Consider the following 16928-nt stretch of genomic DNA (forward strand, 5'->3'; position numbering starts at 1 on the left):
AATAAAATATACCTTTTCTTTAAATAGTTTTAATGCTATTTTTTATTTAAGTGTTAAAGTTCAGATTATTTTTTAAAAAAAAAGTTCCATAAAATCCCACATTTCTATCGAGATGGATATGTGGAACCGCACACAAATTTTATAATTGAACAATGCATTTGAAAAAAATAGTTCAATTGTGAATTGAGCTTTTTTCAATTCCAGAAGACTTGGAATTTTGAACGAGAGCTTAAAGTTGAAGCTGAAGTCGAGCAGAGGCAACTTTGAGAAGCCATTTCAAACCTGACTCTACCGTTAACAAATTCAGTTTCATCTTCCTGCCAATTTCAGATTAACTTCTGTTTCTTGTCCATGTTATGTTAGAACTTCGAACACCCTCAAAATATTTTCTTGTGCACTGCATCCAACAAACTTTGATACATTAAGGTATCAAACTTTGATACATGGGCATCAAGGGCACACCACAATAACAAAGTAGGAGCTACATTAAAAAATATCTCCGTATACAAATTTCCTAGATTCCCACTTTCATTCTCCCATTAAGATGTTCGAACACAACTGCAGAAGAAGAATGGTTTGATTCCTTCGTTTTTCTTACTCATGTATGTCAACATCATAGCTAAGGACTTGCGCCACTGCGCAACAGTTAGAGCTTTCAAACGAGGTAATGCCATTCATGCTTATTTGAGAAAATTTGGGGGCTTGAACGATGTGTTTCTTGCCAACAATTTGATTTCCATGTATGCCGAGTTTTTTAATGTACGAGATGCAGAGAAGGTGTTTGATGAAATGACTGACAGGAATATTGTTACTTGGACGACCATGGTTTCTGCATTTACTGATGGTGGAAGACCTTATGAGGCAATCCGACTGTATAATGATATGCCGAAATCAGAGACACCCAATGGGTACATGTACTCCGCGGTTCTGAAGGCATGCGGGTTTGTGGGTGATTTGGGTTTGGGTAAATTAATTCAAGAAAGAATATATGAAGATAAATTGCAGGCGGATACTATTTTGATGAATTCTCTCATGGATATGTTTGTGAAATGTGGAAGCTTGAATGATGCCGTGGAAGTTTTTCATAATATTTCACGGGCCACCACAACTACTTGGAACATTATTGTTTCTGGCTATAGTAAGGCTGGTTTGATGGTGGAGGCTGAAAAACTTTTCCATTGTATGCCGCACCCAAATGTTGTATCTTGGAACAGTATGATCGCTGGTTTTGCAGACAATGGGAGTCAACGCGCATTGGAATTTGTGTCCATGATGCACAAAAGGTGTATCAAGCTTGATGATTTCACATTTCCATGTGCCTTAAAGATCAGTGCGCTGCATGGGCTATTATTCATCGGGAAACAAGTTCATAGCTATGTCACCAAGTTGGGTTATGAATCTAGTTGTTTCACTCTGTCTGCCCTGATTGATATGTATTCTAATTGCAATGACCTGATCGAAGCAGTCAAGTTATTTGACCAACACTCTTCTTTCAACGCTTCCATTTCTGATAACCTGGCATTGTGGAACTCGATGCTCTCAGGATATGTTATCAACAATTGTGACCAAGCCGCCTTGAATTTGCTTTCAGAAATCCATTGCTCGGGTGCGTTACTGGACTCTTACACCTTTGGTGGTGCTTTAAAGGTCTGCATCAACTTATTAAGTCGGAGGGTTGGCCTTCAACTACATGGTTTGATTGTCACCTGTGGTTATGAGTTGGATTATGTTGTTGGAAGCATTCTTGTGGATCTTTATGCAAAACTAGCGAACATCGACGATGCATTAGCAATATTCCATAGGCTTCCGAGGAAAGATATCATAGCTTGGTCGGGTTTGATCATGGGATGTGCTCAAATTGGATTGAACTGGTTAGCTTTCTCAATGTTCAAAGGTATGCTCGAGTTGGTTAATGAAATAGATCATTTTGTTATTTCAACCATTTTGAAAGTCTGCTCCAATTTAGCATCCCTTAGAAGTGGAAAGCAGGTCCATGCGTTGTGTGTCAAAAGTGGGTATGAAATGGAGGGGTTCACAATCACATCCCTTCTTGATATGTATTCAAAATGTGGTGAAATTGAGGATGCATTAACGTTGTTTTGTTGTGAACAAGAAAAAGACATAGTTAGTTGGACTGGTATCATTGTTGGATGTGGACAAAATGGAAAGGCGGCCGAAGCGGTCAGGTTTTTTCATGAGATGATTCGATCAGGGATAACTCCAAACGAAATCACCTTTCTAGGGGTTCTTTCTGCATGTCGATATGCTGGTTTGGTTGAAGAGGCACGAAGCATATTTAATTCTATGAAATCTGTATATGGACTAGAACCTCATTTAGAGCATTATTGTTGCATGGTTGATCTTCTTGCTTCCGTGGGGCTTCCTGAAGAAGCTGAAAAATTGATAGCAAATATGCCATTTGAGCCAAATCAGACCACATGGCGCACTTTGCTTGGGGCATGTGGAACTCGCAATGATACCAAGCTTATTAACCGCGTTGCTGATGGCCTTCTTGAAGCCACACCAAATGACCCTTCAACATACGTGACACTTTCAAATGCTTATGCATCATTGGGGATGTGGCATACCCTGAGCAAAGCGAGGGAAGCTTCAAAAAAGTTTGGTATAAAAAAAGCCGGGTTGAGCTGGATTGAGGTTTCAAGTTGAAAAAAAAATCTTGTTTTGATTAATAGGATTACACCTCAGTGAAATGAGGGTCATCTCATGATATTGATTTTGTCAACAAGTCTGCCCATGAAACGGAGAGAAATTGCTCTTGGAATCAAAGTTCAAAGAGATCCCATAAGTTCAAGGTACGGCAATGACCTTATCTTTTCATTTCTAACTCTGCACTCAACCTGACGTAGGTTTATACTGTAAGTTTCTTGTCAATTACTTATTTGCTTCTATTTTCCGAAGGTAAGTGACCCACAAAAGTGATGGTCTTTTTGGACGTAGGATTTAAGGTGACAATTCCGGGTAATGTAGTCTTCGTGAATTTAAGGTGACAATTCTGACGTAGGATTTAAGGTGACCCACGTAGTGATTGTCTTCGTGATATAAACTTGCAGTTTGAACTTTGTTTCAAGATAAATAAATAAATAAAATAATATTTTACCTCTGCCCTCTCTTGATTTTTTTCTTTTTTCTAAAAATTGTATATTATGTCTTTCTCCATGAATTTTTTTACGGTTCCAATGTTTGATCTGTTGTTAAACTTGAATGATCAAGTGTGTGGACTGGTTTTAGGAAAACTTCTAGTATCATTATAGTGCATACTCCTTCCCTTCAATATTTGATATGTTATCATAGATGTAGTATTTTATTTCATAAGACTCCATACTATTCTTAAATGATTCTATTCGTACAAGAAAAATAAAAAAAATATCTTTTCATACTAATTACTACCTCAGTACTGGAAACATTCCCTGTTTTTCCCATTATAGTTCAAAGTGTTATTGGGTCCTTTTTCTTGTCATTTCATGTCATTCATTGTACAGAATAAAAGGGGCAAAGATGTTTAGGCATTGTTGTGTTTTATTAAGCATCTCCTTTTAATTGTCTTTTCGTTCAAGGACCTATTGAGTCTAGTTAGAAATGTCTGCAGGACGGGAAAGGCTTTCTCGTCCCATTCCCGCTCCCTATTTTAATCCCCGTCCTCAAGAATTGACCAAGTTTCTCCACGGAGAATTTGCGAGGATCAAATTTCTCACAAGAAAAAAACTTCCGTTAAATAGTTTTAAAATTTATTCATTTTTAAAGTTATATTTTTATTCTCAAAATTGATAAAATTTAAATATTACAAGTTTAACTCCTCTAACCTAAATATTACCATATAGATAATAAAGTATTGAAATAAAAAAGTTATATACATTAAATAGGATGAACATTAGAAAAAACTAATTATTGAAGCATTTTAAAATAAACTAATTAAAACTATTTAGGAAAGTCTAATTAAATAAAGTTAAAATGAAGAATGTAATTAGTGAATGGGGCGAAAGTTCTCCTCGCTCCCTTGCGGTTCAATTAGGGATACCCCACCCTATTCGGGACGAGGCCCTAGGGACCTCAGTCCCACAGGTAAATGGACATGTGTCTACTGTTATTTTTTATTGCCTTGGAGAGAATTGTTAATTCAAGAAACGGGAAGATAGACATGTTTAAATTTTTTTAATTATATATAAAAAAAGGTTTTCTAGAATCTAGACAAAATTTTATAATTTATTTTCAACTTCTACTAGACTTGTAGTCATAATACGTTAATACGTTAACTTGTTACACAGTGGCAAGCTAAAGTTTCCTGTCGAGTCTTTAATGGCGTCCTCCAATATGTATAATTATGTTGGAATTGGTAATGAATGACTATGGCCAGGATGGAGTAGGAATATTTAACTGACGTAAAGTTGTTGGTGCAAGTACTAGATGGCTGTTTGAGATTTGTTTTGCAGCTTCAATTCTTTCGTCTACACAAAACTCAATCATAAATATATATTATGTTGGGTTATACTAATGTGACTAATATGGGCGAGGCTAGTATTGTGCAAAAGAAGATGCATCACTTACCTATGTGTTGCTTCATGCATGAATAACATTTAGTACAAGTTTTTCTCATGCTTGTCCACCCAAGAGTAAACGAAAGGTTTCCTGGGTAAGTCAGGGTCGAACACAGGAAATTTCTATTAAAGCTTGGTTATAACGGTTACTTCTCAACCTGATGGTATAAATTCTATACAGTATAAAGTATAAAACTATAATAATCTACTTATTTACACAACGTATTCTCATGTAGAGGGAAATGGAATGGGATGATGATGAAATGCGAACTAACTTGCATTAAGAGGGAGGAAGGAAAGTCTTAGTATTTTGAGCTATCTAAGTTATGTGGCATGCCCTTAATGTGATATAGATCACTTGACCATCTTATATTAAAGGCGACCAACCTCTTGGTGCTTAAACATCACACCATGTTCTTCTTTCAGGACACAAATGGTAATGATTAACCAAACAATATATATCTAGGCTTCCTTACTTATAAGCATCATATTTGACTCTCTATTTTAAGGCGAGCAACCTTTCGACGTCTAAACACCACACTTGTTCTCTTTTTGGGACATAAATAATTGAAGTCAAAATACCAAAGTGATGATTGTTTTCAAACTCTTTTCTACGCATGTTTAGCTGTATTCTTGCTACTTGCTCTCTAGAGCAGTTGACAACCAGCCGTAGCCAAGCGATTGAGTTTAGCTCAACTAAGCATGATGAAACTTATAACTAAAGAATCCTTATTAAGTACATAACATAAACTTAAACTACTTAAAACACATCAACATGGTGAATAGTAAAGAAAGGAAAGAGAGACAGTGGATAAAATTGCATTGTATTGATAATGTAGACCTTTCTGTAATTTAGAATTCAGAAAAGTATTTGTCTTATTATTTGAGTCAAAGCAATGTTACATATTTATATAGAGAATAAACTAAACCCTAGAGACTATGTAAAATTACAATAAAGGACATATGTATATATATATATCATAACACTCCCCTCAAGCTGGAGCAAATATGTCGATCATGCCCAGCTTGTTGCACAGATAGCTTATCCTTGTTCCATTTAAAGCTTTAGTTAGAATATCTCCCAATTGTTCTCCGGTCTTCACATATCCTGTGGACACCAACCCATCTTGGATTTTCTCACGAATGAAGTGACAATCCACCTCAATATGTTTAGTTCGTTCATGAAATACTGGATTAGATGCAATATGAAGTGCAGCTTGATTATCACACCATAATTTAGCTGGCACGGTAATACTGAAGCCTATCTCAGATAATAGTTGGTGAATCCATACTATTTCACACACAGATTGTGCCATAGCTCTATATTCTGACTCAGCACTCGAACGAGAAACAACATTTTGTTTCTTACTCTTCCATGAAACTAAGTTTCCACCTACAAAAACACAATATCCAGAAGTCGATCTCCTATCCTCACGAGACCCCGCCCAATCAGCATCAGAAAAACATTCAACTCTCGTATGTCCATGATCTTTGTATAGGATCCCACGTCCAGGAGCAGCTTTTAGATAACACAAAATCTGCTCTACTGCAGCCCAATGATCCACTGTAGGGGAAGACATGAATTGACTTACAACACTTACAGAATATGCAATGTCTGGTCGAGTCACTGTTAAGTAGTTCAACTTCCCAACTAATCTCCTATATCTCTCAGGATCTTTACATAATTCTCCTTCTTTAACAAGTTGCTGATTTGGCATCATTGGAGTGCCACTTGGTTTGGCGCCTAATTTTCCTGTTTCAGACAACAAATCAAGTACATATTTTCGTTGAGACAAATAAATACCTTTCTTGCTTCTCATCACTTCAATGCCCAAAAAATATTTCAATTGGCCCAAATCTTTTGTATAAAACTGACCCTGAAGGAAAGTTTTGAGAGACGAAATACCCAATGCATCATTTCCAGTAATAACAATATCATCAACATATACAACTAGTAGAACTATACCCTTCTCAGATCGGCGATAGAAAACTGAATGATCAGATGTACTCTTCTTCATACCAAAGCATACAAGGGCTTGACTAAACTTACCAAACCACGCACGAGGACTCTGTTTCAAACCATACAGAGATTTTCGAAGGCGACATACTTTATCACTCTCCCCCTGAGCAACAAACCCTGGTGGTTGTTCCATATAAACTTCCTCTTGAAGATCACCGTGAAGAAAAGCATTCTTAATGTCAAGTTGATGCAACGACCATTTATTGGTAGCAACCATGGAAAGAAATAGACGAATGGAAGTTAACTTGGCAACCAGAGAGAATGTATCTGAATAATCAGTACCATAGATTTGAGCATAACCTTTGGCAACAAAGGCGAGCCTTTAAACGAACACCCCTTTACAACCAATGGCCTTCTTTCTTGCAAGACGAGATACCAAATCCCAAGTACCATTATCATCTAAAGCAGTCGTCTCCTCAATCATTGCATTTTGCCAGCCAGGATGAGACAAAGCTTCATGAACAGAGTTAGGAATAGATGTGGACTCAAGAGACGTAATAAACGCATATGTGGAGGGAGATAACTGGTGATAGGAAATAAAGGAAGAAACGGGGTAAGTACACTTGCGTTTACCTTTGCGAAGAGCAATGGGAAGATCATCACTTGGCGCTGGATCACATGATGAAGGAAGCATTGATGGAGGACATGAGTCTGAAGGTTGTGGTGGAGGTCGTCGGGAGTAGACTTGAGAAATCAACGGGCGGGAAGGAGGCACATCAGTAGACAAGGATGGTGTGGGAGAGGTAACCTCATATATAAAAAGATTGTCATCCTCCCCCTGACACGAACTCAATGGTGATGAAGTAAATGGTGTATCCTAAAAAAAAAATAACATCAGGCGAAACCAGATACCTTTTAAGGGTAGGACAATAACAATGATAACCCTTTTGAACACGTGAATAACCCAAGAAGATACACTTCAAGGATTTGGGATCTAACTTAGTATGATGAGGACGAACGTCACGAACAAAATAGACACAACCAAATATCTTTGGAGCAATAGGAAACAAATGCTTGGTAGGAAAAAGAACACGATAGGGAATCTCACCATTAAGAACAGAGGAAGGCATTCTATTAATCAAAAAACAAGCTGTAGAGACAGCATCAACCCAAAAGATTTTTGAAACATGCATTTGAAACGATAAAGCACGGGCAGTTTCAAGTAAATGCCTATTTTTCCGCTCTGCAACACCATTTTGAGATGGAGTGTCAGCACAGGAAGATTGATGAATAATGCCATTTTCACACAAGTAAGAGCCAAGAGAATGAGAAAAATATTCACCCGCATTATCAGTACGCAAAGTTTTGATAGAGACATTAAATTGGTTTTTTTATTTCAGTATGAAAGGCACAAAAATGAGATAATAACTCAGAACGATTTTTCATTAAATATAACCAAGTTAGACGAGAATGATCGTCAACAAAAGTAACAAAATAACGAAAGCCTGTTTGAGATACAACTGGACACGGACCCCAAATATCAGAATGAACTAACTCAAATGGAGCAATTGCTCGTTTATCGACTCGAGGACTCGAACTAAGACGATGAAATTTCGCAAATTGACACGAATCACAATTTAAAGAGGACAAAGACCTAAATTCTGGATAAAGTTTCTTCAACACGAACAAAGATGGATGACCTAAACGACAATGGACTTCAAAAGGAGAGGGAACGACAGGACACGCCACAGCTTGCGATACTTGATGATCAAAGAGATAAAGGCCTCCTGACTCATATCCTCTACCAATAATCTTCTTCGTCACACGATCCTGAAACAAGCAATAACCAGAAAAGAACATGACAACACAATTTAGGTCATGAGTAAGTTGACTAGTAGAAATTAAATTAAAGGATAAGTTAGGCAAATGTAACACAGAAGAGAGAGAAAAGGATGGGGTAAGGTGAATAGTGCCAGAGCCAAGAACAGAAGATGTGGAGCCATCGGCCAATGTAACCGATGGAAAGGGGCAGGGGACAACGGTCTAGAAAATAGGTGAGAATTACCTGTCATATGAGCTGTGGCACCAGAGTCTATGACCCATTTGGTAGATGATGTAAGAAGACACTTTATATTACCTGGGGCAACAGTGGATGCAATCGGAGTAGAGGAAGATGACGCTTGTAATGACTCTTGGTAATTCTGAAACTTAGCAAACTCATCTGCAGAAATAGTAACTGACGCCTCTGGTATATCACATGTGGAGGCTATCTGAGCATGTTGAGATCGTTGACTATTCTTATATAGCAATTTCTCGACAATCACGTTTCATATGGCCTGGCTTACGACAGTAGTTACAAACAATCTCTACAGACTCTGGTTTTCGATGATCAGTACTATTCCTCTGAGGTGCCCGAGGGTTATTGTTCTTGCTAAAGAGAGCACTACTGGGTTGAGGAATAGACACACTAGTCGGAGAGCTTTCAATGCGAAGGACTCGAGTGAAGGCATCATCTAATGATGGAATCTTGGAGTCAGAGAGAATCTGTGTCTTTGCCATTCCAAATTCAGGTAAGAGTCCATTCAGGAAAATCATAACAGCCATCTTCTCTCGTTGAACTTGTTGAACTTTAACATCAGGACTAAAAGGTAACAACAAGCCAAGCTCGGCAATGATCTTCTTAAGCCGCATAAAGTAGCTGGTGACAGACTCATCTTTCTGTTCCGCACGAAAAAATTGCATACAAACTTCAAACATTCTATGCACTTGCTCTTTACCTGAATATAGAAAATCCAAAAATTCCAGAAGTTCTTTAACAGACTCACAGTGATCAACTAATCCAATTATCTCACTCTCAATTGAATTCTTGATCTGAAGATATAAACGAGCATCATCACGAAGCCAATCCTTCTTCTGCTTTGCATCTTTTGGGGGATCTTCAGTCATATGATCATCCATATCAGTACTTCTCAAATAAAATAAAATTGTCCGACGCCAATCATAATAATTGGATCCATTTAACTTATGTTCTGTGATCTTAGAGGCCAAGGGAATAACGTTGGAGACTACCAAATTTTTTATGTCGGCCATATTGAAGTCACACGTTGATTGTAGTCCACTCGAACAAAGAGAAAATCAATCCAAACAGCTGCAAAATTGGAAAAAGACACAAAACCAATCGTGTAACCTTCAGTTTTCGTCAAACCCGAATGTTATTTGATAGACCCAATGGTACAGACTGGCAGGAAACAATGGTTTGAGACAAGCCCAGAAGACGGAAGACAAATCGGACTTCTCACGCGCTCTCACGCGCCGGTGCGTGGGTGAAGGCGACGATGATTCCGGCGGCGCGTGACGATTACGCGTGGTGTTTTTCGACGATCGGCGAAGACAGACTTGGGCGGACGGCGGTGGTGCTTCTTATGGTATGGGCGGTGTCGACAAATGGTCACCGGAAGGTAACCCAAACTCAAACCTAATGGAGGAGGAAGCTAATGGCCATTCGAAACCCTAATGGCTCTGATACCATGTAATTTAGAATTCAGAAAAGTATCTGTCTTATTATTTGAGTCAAAGCAATGTTACATATTTATATAGAGAATAAACTAAACCCTAGAGACTATGTAAAATTACAATAAAGGACATATGTATATATATATCATAACACTTTCGACTATAAAATGAAGAACATTCCTACAATACATCAAAAAGTACAAACATGGAAAGAAAATATATGTGTCGAGTCGTAGAATGCATTGTCTTGCATTTCTTGGCTCTTTTACAAGTTAAGAGAAATGGGAAAGAAACTTCTCTCTTTTTAATTTCTCTATAAGTTCTCACTTAGATACTGATTAGAGAAAGGATGGAGGAAGAACTAGTACTACAAATTGTCCTTACCTCCTTAAGGGATGACCTCCTCTGTATCGTGTTTCTTCATGGTGGAGTTGGGCTTCTTTTATAGGCATACTTTAGGCTGCTCATGATGCACATACGTCTTTGCCTACTTTGCAGAATTGTCCTTGTCTGCAAATGTCAAAGCAGAAAGTAGTTGTTTCTTGTCACATTAGCCCTAACTACCACTCTTGTCATCTAGCGAATCATCTCGTGTTATGTTATGTTGTTAGTCTGCTTCTTCTCGTTGAGTTAATGTGCGCAGTCCTCGCTTCATTTATCCTTTATGTCACCTGCATGGAAAAAAAAAATACTTGACAGCATAGTTAAACAAACTTATGTAAGGTGCATTTTCTTGATATTGCAATTTTGCACTAAAAGTTATATGTTTTGTTCATTTATCTCGTGTTTTGACTTCATTGTTTTAACTAATAAAAGGTCACACTTGTATTTCTAAAAGTTAATATTGTCTAGCCAGATGCATTGAACTTACGCTTGATAGTAGAGGTTGAACGCCTAGAAGTGGAAAGTTTGACATACCTAAGGTATGTGATATGAAAATCCTAGGATTTGAAAATTAGGAACCCAATTAGTGAACCATGGTATCAAATTCTAAAACTTCAAAGCAATTTGATAAGGAGTGGATTACTCTTTGATCGAAGACCAAGAGATAAGGAGAGCAGTTTTCCTCACTCCTAGTTCAAACTCTCCATTAGTAAGGTGATCAAATTAAACTTACTTGAATATTCTTAGAGAATTTCTATTGATAGAAAAAAACCCAAACATCAATTATCAAAATCTCCTTTAAACAACCTAAAGGCAATTTTAAATAGCTACATTTGTAAAAAGCCAAATTAACTATATTTGAATGTTGTTAAAAAGGATAAAACTGAAACATACTAAAATTACATCAAAATTGTTAAATACAATTTAATCAATAATTTGATGCCTCGACAGTTCATGTCAGTATCCGGCCAAGAACTCATATCATGGATCTCGTTGCGTAGGATTGGGACTCCTAGACGTCATTGCCTAAGAGTAAGACGCTTGGAAGTTTGAACAACTACGGTATGCGGTCAAAATTTTGCGAAACAAAAGCTTGTGAAAGTGACTGAGTCGTGGAGCATGCTTTCTTTAAAATGTTTCACAACTTTGTTTGAAATGAAAATAGCTCTTATAATTGTCACACCATCCCCTAGGATAAAGGGACCAACTCGATCGAAATTATTGCGGTATGGATCAAAATACCAACATCATTCGGATAATTTTTGCTTGGAAAACACTTGAGAAGAAGGAAAGAAATAGAGGGAGAATGATGTATTTTCCGATATCCGAAATGAACGAAGGTGAAGGCTTAATACACTGTTATAAAGCAGAAAGAAGAAGAAAACTTGGGCAAGGAATGATGCAAAATTTATAAAAGACTTGAGACAAGAAATTAATAAAAAAAAATGTTAATGGAATAAATATCTTTAACACATTTAATAAATGTTTACTAAAAGAATATTATATTATTATTCACCTTGTGTGGACAGATCTCGTCAACTCATCTGGAGCCTTTGTCTTTGGATAATAGTGAGAGTTCTGCTTTCCGACCAGATGGAGATGCCTGCCTGAAGATACCAACAAACTTTCATTTATCTATCTCTTTATCTTCCACTGAAACATTAGCAGCTCTTAGAGTCCACACACAAGCGTGTTCAAGTTAAGAGTATTTACAAAGTCTTCCATCTACTAATCATAATAACTTGTGAATCTCATTTTTATAAGAAAGTAATAATATTTTTATTTTCTTTCTAAATATATTTTTCATGGACAAAAGTAAAGATGCCTTAAGGACTAATTATGACATTTTGGTGATAAAATAATAATATTTACATTTTTTCTTTCTAATAAAATTTTCATCAACAAAAGTGAAGATGCCTAAAGGACTAATTATGACATTTTGGTCCAATGGTGTAGATTGACGGTAACGTCCGTACGTTATAATGGTCCTTGACCCTTGAAATCCTATTTCAGACGCTGTAGTTCTCTGGAAAGTGGAAATGGTTTAACTATTAAATTCGTTGGGCAAGTTTTCCACTTTTTATGGCAAAATTAACTTATCTTTGTAAGCTTCTTTTTAGTTATCAACTGTTGAGTAATTTGTCTTGCAGTCCACTAATGGAATCTGTTAATGACCGCAGACATGATTTACAAGAACAAAAGATAAACCAAGAAGTTGCACCAATCTTCATCCATTCCCTTTCGTGGCAATTTGATTGAGCATTCGGGTGGGTCTGAACTGATTTACTAAATACTTTTTTCGAAAACTAAACACTAAATCTAAATCTCATTCTTCTGTACGGGTTTAAATCAAAATGGATTTCTTTATATCTATGCCGTTGTTGGGAGATCGTTAGTAAATTCCAGTATTTTCTCGTGGTTGTAAGTCCAGAAGCAGCTTCAGAAATAAAACGAAGTCAGTTTAACCACACACTTAGTCAAGCGGAACAAAATGGGGTTTCCAAAAATGAACAACATGATTGCTGGGGCCCCGACAAGATCACAGAAGGGCTACCTGCACCCACAGCACTCCGTAAGCTCCTAATTCTCTACCTTTTGTATAACTATAACTAAGACCCATGTTTTTTTTGTTTTTTGTTTTTTGCTCTCTTCACTATGACACAGATGGGCTTCTGTTTCGATCTGGACTTGGTATTTTGAATGCTATTGCACATTTGTAGAAATATTTTGCTTTCATAAGATGACACCAACAACTGATCCCTCTTGGAGGCCATGTCTCCGGCAGAAGAGTTGGTGGCAGATTGCTGTCTGAAAAGAAAGCATTCCTACGGCTTTCCTTTTGCAATCATATAATCCACTGCCTGTCTTACTAGCCAGTCACTAGTCCATGTTAACACTGCTTCTGCTCCACCTTTTTCAGGCCTCGCGTGAGTCGTGAGGTATTGCTGCCCTTTATTTCTTATATTTTTATTTTTACTGTTACCAATGACTAGAAATAAATTATAACAGCAAAAAGGAAATAGAAGAAAAGAAAACTGCCATGAAGGTAGGGACATGCATTGCTGAAGTAGCCGCTAAACTTACATAGACTTGACCGCTTCTTTTCAAGGGTTCTTTTACTCTTGCTTGGTTTTGTACAACTCTTGATTTTCTAACCTTCATCTGAAAGAAAATGGGGTTTTATTTAAGTTTTTCTAACCGAGGCTATCCTTAGCTTGAAACTTCAATATCCAACTCCTAGAAATTTCCAAAAGTTTGGCGGGTATGAGCAATGTAGTCAAATAAATTAGCGTATCTAGGAATCCTAGCGAAGCACATGGCTTATTTCAGATAAATGCCAACCGAGAAAATTTAATTGCCTTTCATTAGTGACCCACGGTGAAATTAAAGCCTTGGAACTTTAGGGAGTTGAAAGCTATTTTCCTTCTTCTCCAAATAAAAAAGTCTAACTATTTCTGTGATTCATATATGGGGCCGAAGAGATTAATTGTTTTTTATTTGATCTTTAGAGAAAACCTCACAACATTTATTCACACTACTTCCTTAAAAAAGTGATTTCTTAGGAAAATGCATTATTGTTTAAAATTATTGCCTGAAGTCGTTAAATTTATAGGGGAATAATTATCCCTCACTTCTCAGTGTAGAAGTAAGGCAAATGTGTCCACATTATAAGTACAATTTGAATGTGCACGATGTGCAATTAATGCCTCCATTGGGTTGTGTGGTTGATATCTCCGTCTCCAAGACACCATCAGTACCCACCCCCCAAAACAGCGCCAAATGCCAATTTACAAGAAACACAATACAATTCCATTAAAATTCAACATCTTTCCAGAGGCAACCAAACAAACTCTTGCCCAACAAAAAGCCGTTAATGGTAGCTAAAAGTCAAAAACCTCCATAAATAACAACAAAACAAGGCAATATTGCCTTGGGACTGAACACATACAACTCATCCAAATTGGAATACATGCCTGCTGCTCCGGCCAATGAGTCGTAATCTTCCATGCTGCCTTCTGAACTCTTCTTCACCCTCCCAGCTATTACCCGGCAAACCAGCATAGCTCTTTTGTTGTTGCCGCCGTCTGATGATACTCCGACACTGTCATGAGCCTTTCCACTCGTAGCAGTAGTTAGAATTCCCTTTCCAGCGTCCCCACCGGTTGCCTCTGCCGCCATCTTGAACCCATTTTTTATTATGCTACAAACATTGCATTGTGGGATTGAACTGCAGAGGTTGGAAGAGCCATTGAAACCCAATGAACAGTTCAAGGTGGTGCAGTGGAACCTTAGGAGTTCGTTACCGTCTGCTATACAACGTGGGTACTTCTTTGGAAGTTTGGTGGCTTTGGCTTTTATGGAGTCCCTGTATTCCTCGAATTTCGAGATGGTTTTTGGAGTGTTCTGGACTTTGAGAATCCTTTCAATTTTGCAAATTGGGGTTTGCTTTTTCAGCCAACTCGACTGGAATATGATTTCCACTATGTTCTTGCTTGTGTCTTCAGGACCAAGCTCAGATACTAAAACAAAATTAGGCAACAACAAAATAAGCTTAGATAGGCTTTAAATTAATGATACATTAAAGTTGCGGAAAAAGGAGCTGGGATAAGTACCGGCATGTCTAACAGTCTGGTGAAGCTCCAAAGTTTCAGGTTTCATGAAAATCTCACCACATTGAGGACAAGGGCAAATAGTCGCTCTAAGAGAAGGGTCTCTAGTCATCCCAATAACAGGGTCAATCACCATTTTACATTCATAACAGCCGTAAAACCTTCTGAAAGGCATTCCCCTGAAAGATGCCCCATTAGAGGAATTTGAAGAAGAAGATGATGCAGATAAAGATGAAGATGTGGCTGATAGAACACCAGTTGTTTGTTCATTCAAAAGAAGAGCTTTAGTGGATCTATTCGAACTTGAAGATTCATTGTTTCTTGAACCCATTGAAGTTAATGCCCTTTTCTTGTGAACTTCAGGGGATGCAGCTGCTTCAAGCCTGTGTGTTACCTTGGTGTTGCTACAGAGTGAACCTGAACACCTCATTTTCTTACAGTTCTTGACATTTTCTTCTGTTGCTTGCTCCTGTTTCTCTTTGCGTGGTAATTGATGTTGTTGTTGCTGAGGCTGCAGGTACTTGCAACTTAATATGCCTCTCACAACTGCCCAAGACGGCGGCTTCTCTGCCTTGTGTGGATTTGGTTTCTGGTTTTCATGGGTATGTCTGCTGAGCTTTCTCTGAGTTTTGGGTTTGGCCATGGCGGATGTCATTTCTTCACTGAAGATCTGAAAGAAAGTAAAAGGTCGAATAGTAAATGAAATGGTATTTGGTTTCTTCTTTCAGGATCTCAAAAGGAGGAATAAAGTATGAAGCTGAGGATGAAGCTTGATAGGACCTCCTTTGGCTTAGGGACTATGGATATGGGGACTCGTGTGACTTTTGGATATGTGTTTTTTTATATAATAAAGAAATTCTCCATAAAGTATTAATTTTGACCCCTAAATTTATTGCTCTGAACAAGACATTTTTTTCTTTTTCTAAATTGTTTTTTTAAGTTCTAAGATTCTTTTTTTTTTCCTCTCAATATGTGGCAATGGCATTGATTTTAGAAGCCCAAGGTCCCCCATGCTTAACTCTTTTTAGTTCAAAACTACATTCAGTTTCGTGTAAATAAATAATCATCTGAGGAAGTTTATATAGATACATATATAAAAGTAGTGAAAATTGTGGTTCCCAAACCCAGCACCAAATTATGGAGAGGAAAGAAGGAGGTGGGTTGAGGATCCTAACCCCAATGAAGACTTATTAAATTACTTTTGGTCTGACTAAGCAAAGTGCCCCTAAAATTAAGGGTAAACACTAATTATAATTACACCATAATGAAAGCTGCTTACACTAAAAGCTGCTCTTCCCTCTTGATTCCCTTTGCCTCAAAATCAACACGGCACCCTTCCTTATGGAATAAAGCTGTCTGTCTCTCTTCCCTTCTTCTTTACACTTACTCTTTATCCATTCAAACTTCATTAACCCTCAGTTCTTATTTGAATTTGAATACACTACTCTTCTTCTTACTATGTCTTCCATTTTTTGTTTCTTAAAGCTATATAAAAACCTCTTTTTTATTTTTATATTTTATCCTTAATTTTGAGATTTTTTTCTTTTTCTTTTTTTTGTTTATTTCATCTTTAGTTTAGACATACGTTTTAAAATTTGAATTGTTCTACCAAATATAAATTTGAAGTTTACCTTTAATCAAACTTTGAAATTTCTGTTACGGGTGCACAGATTTTTAAGTTAATTTAACTTTATATATATATTATATAATTAACGAGAATGTGTGTGATTTTGCAGTAGACAGAAGATACTTAGTTGACCATTTAACATATGCCATTATTGGGTATCATGCCATTATTGGGTATCTCTTACTTATTGTACAATAATGTTTAATAAGCAACACATTGAATTCCTTTTTTATATCTTTCAATTTATGTAATGTATTGTTTGAAGTTTGAAGAAGGTAAAT

The 16928-nt window shown here is 37.2% G+C and overlaps 2 protein-coding genes across 6 annotated transcripts; one reads left to right on the plus strand and one right to left on the minus strand.

Moving 5' to 3' along the window:
• The first annotated feature begins 81 nt into the window (after nt 1-81).
• On the plus strand, nt 82-14297 carry LOC101215031 (pentatricopeptide repeat-containing protein At4g08210). Of its 5 annotated transcripts, none has more exons than XM_031885459.1 (3): nt 82-2813; nt 12591-12677; nt 12837-14297. In XM_031885459.1, the coding sequence occupies exon 1, from the start codon at nt 601-603 to the stop codon at nt 2665-2667; it is 2067 nt and encodes a 688-aa protein (XP_031741319.1). In that variant the 5' UTR covers nt 82-600; the 3' UTR covers nt 2668-2813; nt 12591-12677; nt 12837-14297. The 5 variants fall into 5 exon arrangements, with proteins under 5 accessions (XP_031741319.1, XP_031741320.1, XP_031741318.1 ...); XM_031885460.1 differs by having other exon boundaries at nt 12842-14297; XM_031885458.1 differs by having other exon boundaries at nt 12591-14297.
• Nucleotides 14192-15879, minus strand: LOC101220433. Its single transcript, XM_004140282.3, has 2 exons — nt 15024-15879; nt 14192-14930 (listed from the first exon to the last, which is right to left on the minus strand). The coding sequence occupies exons 1-2, from the start codon at nt 15673-15675 to the stop codon at nt 14299-14301; spliced, it is 1284 nt and encodes a 427-aa protein (XP_004140330.1). The 5' UTR covers nt 15676-15879; the 3' UTR covers nt 14192-14298.
• Between the last annotated feature and the right edge of the window lie 1049 nt (nt 15880-16928).

This window comes from Cucumis sativus, chromosome 5, assembly GCF_000004075.3.
Source record: "Cucumis sativus cultivar 9930 chromosome 5, Cucumber_9930_V3, whole genome shotgun sequence".
NCBI lineage: Eukaryota > Viridiplantae > Streptophyta > Magnoliopsida > Cucurbitales > Cucurbitaceae > Cucumis > Cucumis sativus.